The sequence below is a fragment of the Sceloporus undulatus genome, chromosome 4, assembly GCF_019175285.1.
Source record: "Sceloporus undulatus isolate JIND9_A2432 ecotype Alabama chromosome 4, SceUnd_v1.1, whole genome shotgun sequence".
Classification (NCBI taxonomy): domain Eukaryota; kingdom Metazoa; phylum Chordata; class Lepidosauria; order Squamata; family Phrynosomatidae; genus Sceloporus; species Sceloporus undulatus.
Window position 1 is genome coordinate 144,693,831 of NC_056525.1, and position 12,344 is coordinate 144,706,174.

General features: G+C 38.6%; 1 protein-coding gene across 2 annotated transcripts; it reads right to left on the bottom strand.

The window, feature by feature from the left end:
* Nucleotides 1-852: 852 nt before the first annotated feature.
* LOC121927853 (carboxymethylenebutenolidase homolog) lies at nucleotides 853-10,845 on the bottom strand. 2 transcript variants are annotated; one of them, XM_042461811.1, is made up of 5 exons: nucleotides 10,654-10,845; nucleotides 7,984-8,198; nucleotides 5,182-5,289; nucleotides 2,461-2,603; nucleotides 853-1,007 (listed from the first exon to the last, which is right to left on the bottom strand). In XM_042461811.1, exons 2-5 carry the CDS (start codon nucleotides 8,196-8,198, stop codon nucleotides 883-885), a joined length of 591 nt encoding a protein of 196 aa, XP_042317745.1. In that variant the 5' UTR covers nucleotides 10,654-10,845; the 3' UTR covers nucleotides 853-882. The 2 variants fall into 2 exon arrangements, with proteins under 2 accessions (XP_042317745.1, XP_042317746.1); XM_042461812.1 differs by lacking the exon at nucleotides 10,654-10,845 and adding an exon at nucleotides 9,556-9,699.
* Nucleotides 10,846-12,344: the final 1,499 nt, after the last annotated feature.

A 12,344-nucleotide genomic window follows, 5' to 3' on the forward strand; every position in this document is an offset into this window, starting at 1 on the left:
CTAAGTTCCATTTATTCAGTACTTCTACTCTAGCTGAGACTAACAATTGAATTTAAGCCCATATTCCTCATTTGCACGTATGCAAGAAAATCAAACATCACAACCATTTTACACATGATTGATGCTTTTCTTTCTTTTAGGAATGAGGAACTATGCACAGTTTTACATTAGTCATGAGGGCTAGAAACTGAGGATGTTTTTACATGTCTAGCCAAAGACATAATGACCCCCAATTTGATATGATTGCTTTGCCATTTGTTTATCTACCCTGAAACAAAGAGCAAAGCAGTCATGACCACTTCAAGAAATGCCCAACACTGTTCAGCTCATAGGACAAGAAGTCAATTCACTCATGTACTATTTACTTCTTCTTTTTAACTGTGCTGTTTAAAAACAGTACTTGAAAAAAATGTGTTGTAAGTGCAACTCCTGATGCTATTTTGAAACATGAATCAGCACAGTAATTTTAATTTAGTACATTTATCTTGCCTTCGGAAACAATTGACCTTTTATAACTTTTTCTGCCACATGTGTACCAGCACTTCCTTCTCATTAAACTAATTCTCATAGGTTTCATCACCCAAACCTAAAGCAGACAATATCAAGTATGAATGAAGGTCTGGTTGTTGTTCCACTTAGGAAAGAGATTTAACTTAAAAGAAACAAAACAACCACAACTATAAAATTGTTTGAGCAGAGCTGATAATGATATACAGTACATAGGTTCACCTTATGACCGTTAAATATCTGAATGAATCATTAGCTTTGTCCACTAGAGTATAGAAAATGTTTTGGAATTTAAGAAAAGAGGGCTACATTGTGTTCACAGAATTAATTTTCCAGAGTTAATTTTTGCAGTTCTTACATTACTTGATGCATAATTTAATGATTCTGCATTTTGAAACAACATCTTACTTGGTCAAGAGGAATTACATCATCATTCTCTCCAAAAATGAAAAATGTGGGGTTCTTCAGCTGACAATTGTCCTCTGTAAACTTGATGACTCCTAGAGTAAATTTGAGGGGGAAAGCTACATTAAAATTAAACGACAACACTTTCATTAAGTAAATAGCTTTGTATCTTTGGCATTGCATTTTTTTGTCATTCCAGGATGTTATGTAGGAGCACTTCATTTTCTGTTTCACAGAGACATAAACCTGAAAAACAAAAAATCCACTAAAAGTGATTGTGATGCTAGTGAGTTTGATATGAAAGAAGGTTTCAGGTCAGAAGTTTTGTCTTTTGACCTTGATATCATCACCTCCATCCATGACTAAAGCTTATGCAAAGCCTAAAATTAGCAAAATTATATATGATGTAACACCTAGTCCCTAAACTGTCCTTCATAAGACAGAACTCTATCCTATACTCTATAAGAGATAATTTATTTTTACCTCTTGTCCTAAGCAAAGTTTGTTTTGTAACAATTTTCTAATTTGGGGGTATTAACCAAGAAATTCAGTTCATGATTCAGTCTAGCCTAACATCAGATCTGTAAAATCAAGGAAGCTTTAGATGTTTTCTCTCAAAACAGCAACCTTCTATGCTGAACAGTTGACTGCTCTTGATGCTTTCAAAAGTAATTTGTAATCTGGTGCAGAAGTCTGGTGGTCAAGGTAAAAATATTTTTAAAAATCTAATTAAAAGTGATTTTAAGAACATACAAAAACCTATGTTGATTGGACCAACAACAGTTAATCCAGAGGTGGGCAACCCAGTGTCCTCCAGATTTTTTGACTGCAGTTCCCAAAAGGCCAGGCTATCATGACTTACAGTCAGGACTGTGGGCCCTAAGGAACAAAGTCTTAAAACTAGGTTTTAAAAATGGTTGGTGGTAAGGATCATTATGATGCATAATAAAACACAACCAGTCACAAAACAACATATATGGACATAATTTAGAATTAACTTGAGATAGCTTTTCAAGTACTACATGCACATAATTTCAGTCAAAAAATATGACAGGGTCATATGCTAATCGAAGACCAGCAGGTTCCTCAACAGATTCAGTAACTATATTTGACAAGCCATTTAAAAAAAAAATCACAATAAAATAAATAATAAAGGTTTGCTTTTTGGAATGTATATATTTTCAAGTCGTGGATCATTGAATCCATGGATAAATAATCTGCGGATACAGAAGGCCAACTATACATCTCCCAGTGAAGGATCTCAGCCTAAATGTAAAATGGTAACCACTAAACAGCTAAAAGGTTCTCTTTCATATTATAAAGTATAGTACAGGCTATGTGATGTGTGAACTAATTCTGCTTAAATGATAAGTAACAGGATATATTCTCCAAAGAGCATGGAAGTGTAATCAACCTTAATGGCTCCGTACTGTGACAAGACAAAAGCATGTTCCAATTGGAAGGGTCATTTTCCTTTCATTATCTCTCCCTCTGTCATGCATGCAGAGTTATCAGTCTATGTAGACTCCATTGTACCACCTGACCTACCGTAAATTGATACGCCAGCCTTCAATTCAGAATATTTCAACATCAAGTGATGAACAGCAGCTCCACCCCAGCAAAATCCAATGACACCTATCTTCTTTGCCTTACATTGTTCCTTCAGATACTTCAGGACCACATCTGCTTCCCTGAGACACAAAAATATAAGCGAGTGAAGAAATCAGTTAGAAACCATTTGTTGTTGTTGTTGTGTGCTTTTAAGTCGTTTCCAACTTATAACAACCCTAAAGCAAACCTATCACAAGATCTTTTGAAGGTAAGAGTGTGTTGCTTGCCCAAGTGGGTTTACATGGCTGAGCAAGGATTTGAACCCTGATCTCCAAAGTCATAATCCAATGCTCAAACCACTACACTATGCTGGCTTTATAGAAAACCATTAGTGGGAACATTTACGTGTGCTTGACTGTAGCATTTATCTGCTACAGAGGAGCATGGACATGAGATAATTAACTGAGCCAGGATGACTGTTTAGATTACATCAATGGCAAAGCTGTCGGGCAAAAATTTAGTTATTGAATGTATAGGTAAATTGCTCACAGTGATAAGGAAATAGATGGAAACACCTCTGGAAAGTGAGAATATGGTATGGAACTTAGAAGTTCTGAATAAATAGGTGTCGCAGTCAAGTACACTGGAAACATAAAAAAGAGGTATAAAAATAAGCAGTGGACATGTGGACTGGCAAAGAAAACTGAAGAAAGTTTTGTGAAAATATAAATGTTAACACGCTTGTTCATGCAGTCTATCTGTATGTACGAGTCTCTATAACATCTTTCAAGGGCACATGAACTCTTCCTTCAAGGAGTTATAGTGGATATATTCTGTGTGTCTTTAGGGCTCTGTCACACTATACTGTTACAGCAATATTATTCCACTTTAACTGGCATGGCAACATGGGATCCTGGGATATGAAGTTTGGGAAGGGAATTTAGAATTCTCAGCCACTGAGCTCTAGTGATTCACCAAACTACAAACCCCAGAATTCCACAGGATGCAGCCATAGCAGTTAAAGTGGAATAATAGTGCTATATTGCTTATCCGTTGGAGTTCCCCAGGGCTCTGTTCTGGGTCCCCTTCTGTTTTCTTTCTTCACACTGTCCTTAGGAAAACTCATCAACTCTTTTGGTTTTTCCTACCATCTGTATGCCGATGACACCCAGCTGTATCTTTCCACCCCTGACCTTTCTCCAAGGCTTGAACAGCAAGTTTCATCTTGCCTCACAGCTTTCTCGCAGTGGATGCACCATCGGCGTTTGAAGCTCAACATGTCCAAGACGGAGCTTCTTGTCTTTCCTCCTAAGTCCACCCTTCAACACTCCTTTTCTGTCTCTGTGGACAACATTTCTATTCAACCAGACCACCAAGCCCGCAGTCTTGGTTTTATCTTTGATTCTTCTCTGTCGTGTATCCCTCAGATCCAGACCACAGCCAAGGCTTGTAGATTCTTTTTGTACAACATTGCCAAAATCCGACCATATCTCTCCGCCTCTACTGCCAAGATCCTGGTCCATGGCCTAGTGATCTCACGACTGGATTACTGTAACGTCCTCCTGGCTGGGCTTCCTCTTTCTCACCTCCGTCCTTTAATCTCTGTCCAGCATTCAGCTGCACACATTATCACTGCCACCCACCGCTCTGACCACATCTCTCCTGTGTTGGCATCCCTTCACTGGCTCCCTCTCCCTTTCCGCATTCAGTATAAGCTCCTGCTGTCAACATTCAAAGCCCTCCATGGACTGGCCTCTCCTTACTTATCAAACCTTCTTTCTCCTCACCTTCCCCCAGGGCCCTCTGTTCTGTTAGTCAAGGGTTCCCGTCTCAGCCCAGGATTTCCTCTGCCCCATCCCGGATTCGCCCCTTTTCACTTGCTGCCCCTCACTCCTGGAACCTTCTTCCTCCACAAACAAGAGCCATCACTTCTTTAACCAGCTTCAAAACGGAGTTGAAAACCATCCTGTTCAGAGAAGCCTTCCCAGGCATTGCATAATTGTCGCTTACTATTTAATGTTCTTTTGGTGCCTGTTTATCAAACCATTTCCTGTATTGCTATGTACTGTATATGTATTATCCTACTTGAGAGTATGTATTTTCCCTGGAAGAAGATTAACCATCCATTATGAAGCCAAGCCCTCCCTCCAGTCCATCTGCCTTGGTCCAGGCCTTGGAGGTAGCGAGGAACTGCTGGACCTCTTACCCTTTCCCTCCACCAATCCCTTCTCCTTCTGTGTCTTGTCTTTTTAGATTGTAAGCCCTAGGGCAGGGGACCGTCTAACTAAAAAGATTGTATGTACAGCGCTGTGTAAATTTACAGCGCTTCATAAATAAAGGTTAATAATAATAATAAAACAACAGTGTACTGTAGTGTGATAGAGCCCTAAAGAAACAACTGGGGCTCAGTTGCCTAGTTTTGTCCCCACTCCCTCTTTTTCCACACTGGTTGATATCAGAGTGGTTCCAGTTAGGGTAAGGCTTAGTTCACAGTGTAACGATTATGGCACCGTGTAGCATGAGGCTATTCATAAAACAAATGGGAAAATGCATACAGTTTACAGCTTTCTCATAAGAAAATGTTCTGGCTGATTTTGAGATCTATACATGCGACCCTCCCCACACCTTTTGAATTGTACAGCTTTAATGGGCCAGGCATCCCATCAGACTTAAATATCCAGTGTGGAAAAATAACTACCATTTGACCTGAACTCTTACTTGTTGATATGTTTGGAATCTCGTGTTTTTATCCAATCGTCGAATGTAGCCCAATCAGAAGATGGTGTCCAAGGTGCTTGTCCTTTATAAAAGTCTGGGCAAATTGCTCTGTATAGAAAATAAATACAAGTTCATTTATCAAATACTGATTTTGAAATCCCTCAATGTTAGTCTATAAAGTGGAAGTGTACATACCCTGCAATTCTCGGCTATGTTCTTTAACAGAAAGAGCATAAATATATTCTAACAGATTAAATATTCAGAACATTTCTTTCAGGAGAAAGAACCATTTGCAAAAGGGCAGAGAAACCTGTTGCCTTCCATACTTGGTTTGATCAGTCACTGCCAGTTCAGCCAACCATGAGTAATGATGGTAATAATACTTCATCATCATCTGGAGAACCATCTGATTTATAATAGGCTGGCAGCAGGGACAATATTACCTGATAATAATTTAAGTTATTAAGTTATCTGGTCTGGTGAGTGGTTTGTGTGAACACCAAAACCTTTACAAAAGTAGTACAGCTGTTTTGTGTACATAAACCCATGCCGGTTGGACTTCATGGCATTAATCTAAGAAGATATGATTTCATTCCCTCCTGTATAAAATGGTGAGAGATGTTTCAAAGATCCCGTGAGAAAACCAATCAACCAGTATAGAAAGTACATGGAAGTATTTTTGGACCAAAGCTATTGGTTAACTTACTGAATCTGGATATGAGAACCAACCACTACTACTCTCACCATCATACATTTCATTTTATAATATCCTAGAAGCATACATGGTGCTAGAACAGATCAAGTCCAAACTATCATTGGAAGTCAGAATGTAGTCAGAAGTCAGGCTGTCCTACTTTGGCCACATCATGAGGAAAAAGGAATAATTAGAAATAGCAACAATGCTAGTATATGTGGAAAGCAGTAGAAAGAGGAAGACCATATGCCAGATGGTTAGACTTGATCAGGGAAGAGACAGCCCTGGGCCTGCGGAGAGGTTGAGGACAGGTCTCATTCACAGGATAGCCATGAGCTGAAGTCAACTTGAGGTCAGTTAACAACAACAGAAGCCTAAAAATTAGCACAGCGTAATTAAAAATAATGCATACCACCTGCATTCTCATGCTTTCTAATACCATACTTTTGACATTTGCATTGCAGTTTGGAAATGAAAAATTCGGAGTCACTCTCTGAGATTAAGATTTAGCTTCTGTCTATTTAAATATACTCCATATATATGCAGAAGTTTTTTTCCCCCTGTAAATTAAATACTTTCAAAATATATCCTGGCGAGGTCCTGCAGGTCTCCAAAGCCTAAGGAACATTGTAAGTCCTTCAGATATGGAAATTAGGGCTATGGAGTGTCTTCCGTTAAAACTCCTAAAGGAAGGGAAAGATCTCTAATATCTTCCTTCTGAATTTTTCCCTACTCCTAAGATCAGAACTGTAAAACCAAGATTTTGTTGGGTGGAGTGTCAAGCTGGAAGAAGTCTTAATTATGTCCATTACTAACTGTAGGGGAGCAAACATTAGGATGAATCCATTTGCTATTCCCTATTAGAGTAGACCCATTAAACTAGTGGGAATTTGGTAAGACAATACTTGATTCATTGAACTGAAATTCTGTTGCTTCAGTGAGTCCATACTCTATCTGGGAATAGCATTTGTTCTGATTGTTGTACTCTGCTTATCCACCTCTTGAATACCATGATGGAAGAACTTTAAAAACTTTCTCATCCCCCAAACCAGTTCAGAAATGACAAGGACCTAGCATCATCCTTCCACAGCCTGGTGATCTCTATTTTGTTTTAAACCCTACCAGCCACAGGTTTTCCATAGCACTGAACTGTGGTGTCAAACTGGATTATTTCTACAGTGCAGATGCAGCTGGTGGCAATGGGAGCTTTCCTTCTAAAGCAAGTAGCAGCTTCAGAAGAGTACCTTTCTTCAGAACTGTGGGACAAAATGGAATCATAAAACTCCCTCTCCTTGCTTTCTCTGCTCCTGCAGCCTAGATTACAATCTTGATAATTATTGCCCCCAATCCCTAACAGTGCAGATACATTTCTAATGTTTCTTTTACATGCAAAAACATATTTACCATTGTGCCAAGTTTGACCCACATGTTCAGGTGAGAAGAAGAAGCCTCACTTCTGAACCCAAAGTTCAGGCATATTAACAGCAGTTCATATGATCGGGGACGGAGGGGGGAGCCTCCTCAGTTGTTTAATCCTGCTCACACTGCAAATCTGTTCAGTCACAATGTATGTAATTCTTGTGTATTATTATTCAAAACAGTTCTGCATGGTTGATTCTGTTACTTTGTGCATAAAAGTAAAAAGGAAAAGGTAGCCCCTTGACATGAATGTCTAGTCATAACCGACTGTAGGGGTGGTGCTCATCTCTGTTTCTAAGTCGAAGAGTCAGTGTTGTGGAAGGACTGCTCTAGTGGCTATGTGGCCAGCATGACTGCACCGAACGCTGTTACCTTCCCACTGAGAAGTGGTACCTATCTCTTGAACTGCTAGGTTGGCAGAAGCTGGGACTAGTGACAGGAGTTCACCTCATCATGCAGCACTTGGGCCTCAAACTGCCAACCTTCTGATCTTCCAATAATCAGAACTGGCATCTTAACCACTGAGCCACCACATCTCTTTGTATGTAAGTTTGCAAAAACAGAAAGCATGTTTGAAGAAAAATACTAGGTTATATTTTAAATACAAAGTACATAATATTTTTTTAAATAAAGTTGGATGAGGTATGAGTTCAATAAGGTATGACAGAAAAATCAGGGAAATTTCTTACATATATCCGTTAGATGTAAGCATATCAGCTATAAATCTGGTATTTGGCAGCTGCCACCCAAATACATCATGAATCACTATCACAGCTTTATCAGTTTGGTGAGAAGGTTTGTTCAGGTAAGCCTTGATGTGTTCAACAGAAACTTCATGCCCCAGCCCTTCATATTCAAACTTATCCCCAATGTTGCATGGGCATGGGTTTGCTTCATTGGCCATCTGTCACAAAACAAGATGCACAAAGGTTAATATGGCTAAAGCTTGTTAGAAACCATTCCATTATGAAGGTATACTTTCAACTTTGCTGAATTGATAGTATAGGTCACCAAGCACCAATGTGTTTTTGTAGTGCATTTTGCATTGGTGCTTGATGATCTAGAGCCTCAGAGGCAAGACATATTTTTTAGCTTCAGAAGACCCCTCTCACATACAAAATCAAGTGACAATTTTAACTAAGATTGCCAGAAACTTGAAACAGGCAAATGTTTGAGGTAATGAGAGTGGAATCCAGACTTTGGACCAATGCAGATATGAATTTAAAGATGTCTTCAGCAACTATATATCTTTTTTCCAGTGTTTTTTAATCTACAGTATGTTTGGGGCTCTAGAAATTGATTGATTGTCTAGAATAGGAGATTGCATATTGGGACCCTAATATGTGAAGTAGGCTTTAGTATACCCAGTACTGTTATGTATTGTTAAGCAAATGATTTGTTTCATTAAACTTTAATGGGGCACTAATCTTGCAGGACAGTCAAAAAGTACACATGGGCTCAATCTAAACCAAAGTGAAGGTGGAGCGTCACAGTGCCAATACACTCTACACTTGGACTGCAGCATCTGTGCTTAAAATAAGAGGAGTATAGTTTCATCTTTAATGTCATGTCTGCTTTAGTCCTTAGTTATCTTTACAGCAGATGCATCAAAAGCAAGGGGACTTCAGTTAATCATGATTACCATGAACAGGAAAGCAAATCTGTATGAACTGTGTGTAAATAAACTGAACACATATTTCTGAATTCAAATGACTTACTCTTCAGTAAGCATGCCTAGGACTGAACCCTGAATCGTGCTGAAATCATAATCAAGCCTATTTCTTTAGTACAGAATCCAATCTATTTAATTCAGGATCTTTACATTTGCAATGTGTTAGGAGAACTGTAGAACACTCTACTAAATTATTAACAAATCACCGTCTTTGTGATAGTTGACTGTACATATAGAACTGAGTTCAACATGCTGTTTGCATGCATTATGGGATTTCTCTCTCTCCGTTCTCCCCTTCTCTTGCAGCCTTAGGAATCACCAGAAAACTACAGTCTCCCAGCCAAAAATCTGCAGTGCAAAAGTGAAATCACCCCTGTGACTGGATTTCCCAGTCTATAATTTCTATTCTTTTGCCGACATGTTATTTTGTGGTGCAGTTAATATCACAATGAACATATGAGGCTGCAATAATCATATTCCTTTTTGGAGAAGTCTTGGAGTTTCTCCATAGTTCTTACAACTCTTCAAAGCTTTGAATGGTTAAATATCATAAAACACTGATATTGAGCTTTGATCACACATAACTTACATAGGTTATGTTATAGTGCTGCGAGGAAGCAGGATTTCATATAGATAACTGTTGCGTCTGTCAGCTGGTATTGCAAAAGGCACCAATTAATATTATAGCCAAAGTGCGGCCACTAGACAAGTCTGTTTATTGGACAGAAGTAGAAGTGCCAGTCCCCAGCATTTATTTGGATTGAGCATTTATTGGCTCTGCTTATCAAGAGTGGTGACGTTGTGACTTTGTAGATCCAAAAGGTTTTGAAACATTTATTTGGACTGAGCATTTATTGGCACTGCTTATCAAGAGTGGTGACACTGTGACTTTGTAGATCTAAAAGGTTTAGAAGCAACATGAAAGAATCTTAGCTAAGAAAAGGACCCAAGTCTGACAGTCACCCAAATCCTGGAGCTGGTTCTGTTTTCCAGCTCCCACACACTGAGAGCAGGAGGGAGAAAGCTGAATCATAGCAAAAGTAATAGGCCACCAAGTCATACATTCGCAGTCACTGGATTTAAAGTATTTTATGACAGAACTCATCAACACAACCAGCCTTTTACCACAACAGGTGTGACTTCCCTACATAATGTTTTCCTCACCATATAGTGGTCACAAATATTTTTGACCTACCATATTCCTCCAGCCACATATCATAGGGGCAGTGATCCTTCTCAAATTAGCTAAAGATTTTGCTACTGTCCTGAAGGTCACACTGCCAGCCAACTTTGTAGTCAAAATGATACCACATGCACATTTTGTATCTGTTTCTCACTCATCTTTCTATATTATTATTATTATTATTATTATTATTATTATTATTAACTTATATCTAGCCTCTCTTCCCGATATAGGAACTCAAGGCAGTGAACAGCAAATTGAAAATGCAATTTAAAAACCATACAAAAGCATTTAAATGTGTCAATATCAAGTTTAAAAAACAATTCAACAATTTTAAAAGTTAAAATGGCTGCGCATTGAAATGTAAAGTGTGTTTTAAAATCTATACAAGCCCTTAAAATCTAAACAGCTTTTAAAGCCCAACTGTTTGAAACAGCCTGAATGCACAAACATTTTAAAATCTTTCTGTAGTAGACAGGCATATCACACTAGATTTCTACATACCTGGAACAGAGAATCTTCTGATCTCTAGGGAGAAAATAAAGGTTGGTTTTTGCAGTGTTTCAAAGTAAATATTGCAAGAGGGAAGTGAACTGTCAATGAATGCCTGCCCTTCAGGTTCTTTAACAGCGCTCACTGTACTTTCTGCAGCTGTCCTGGAAACAGAGAACAGAGTTCACTTGTTATAAAACAGGCCTAAAAGTTGACAGAAAATAACCCAGTTAAGAAATAGGAGGAGACTGAAACTCCTCCTCCACTCTTGCTTTCCAGTCATGCTTACTTAGCATTTTTCTCACTGTGTTCTTTATTTCTTTTTCATTTACCCTATTCACCTCCTCCCTTAAAGGTAGAGGCGCAGATTTGGAGCGGAAAATACACTCTGTGTGACTTGTCACAACTCTGTTACGCTTAGCTGTTCTGTGTCTTTGTCATTGCTAACATCACATTCTTTGTTTAAATGCTTTTTGGAAAAAACAACAACATTTGTATAACTAGCTTTGATTTGCCTCCAACTAAAGTCATTATCCATGTGTTGAGATATAAAGGTTAGCAAAGTGAAATCAGCAATTAATATTTGGACTGGTGGTGGCAGAAAATGCTGGTAAAACAGCATTTGTCTTTCACAGAGCTATGGAGTTCATCAGACAAGGGAAATTGGAAGTATAATCCAATGGCAATCTGAACGCAATCATGGGGTTTAACGTTATTGTGTGATAGACTACCACACACACATTCAGGCAATGGCATGCTATTTTCGGGCAATGGGAAGCCAGTTCGAACGCAATTCGCATTCACGTAAATTAGCTGAACTAGCGAATTCACAGAAATGCATTCTGGCCCCACTTTCTTTTTATTCGAAATTAAGAGAAATTCCTCAGGTGTGATGAAGTTCATTGTGTCACTACTTATTAGATAGCTCTTCTTTATGTAACCAAACAAGGAGCACATTTATTTCAGATTTATGTTGTGTAATTGAGCTAAATTTGTTATATACAGAGCGGCTGTATGAAGGGTTGGCCACTCAAAAGACAATTTGGATGTTTGCTCACATGATTTGCTGAACTGTAGAAGTTTTATATGATATATAATTTCCAGCTGAAAGTTCTTAGGAAAGGATCAGAGGTGGTTTTGCCAGTTCTTTTCTCTGAAATATAGCATACAGCACCTGAGATTCGTTGGCAGTTTCCTGTCAATACTAAGTAGAACTAACCAGAACAAACCAAACAGAACTGACTCTGCTTAGCTTCCAAGATCAGATGGGATCTGTGCCTTTAGGGCATTTAGTTCAACTGTTTTGATATAATTTGTTTGTTTTAGTGGGAGGGGAAAGTATATTGATTTTAATTATCTGAATTTCAGAGTTTATTTATACAGCACTTTGAAAACTGCAGAAAATATGTATGTGCAAGTCCAGATGGGGAAATGCTTAGGAAGGGACTATACTTGCTAGATGAATTCATAATGATGAGTGGAAATTCAGCTCTAAAAAGAAAGCTGCCTTGGGGAGCCAGGTGAAACCAGCAGTGAAGCCTGATGTTATTCTTCCATTTCTAGAAAGTATGTCATTAGTTTGTTGTTGTTTTCCTTCAGTTTATTTATTTATGGTATTTATACCCTGCTCTTCAGCCCTAAGGGCTCTCAGAGTGGCTGATAGTTATTCAGATGGTTCCCTGCCCTCAGGCTTACAATCTAAA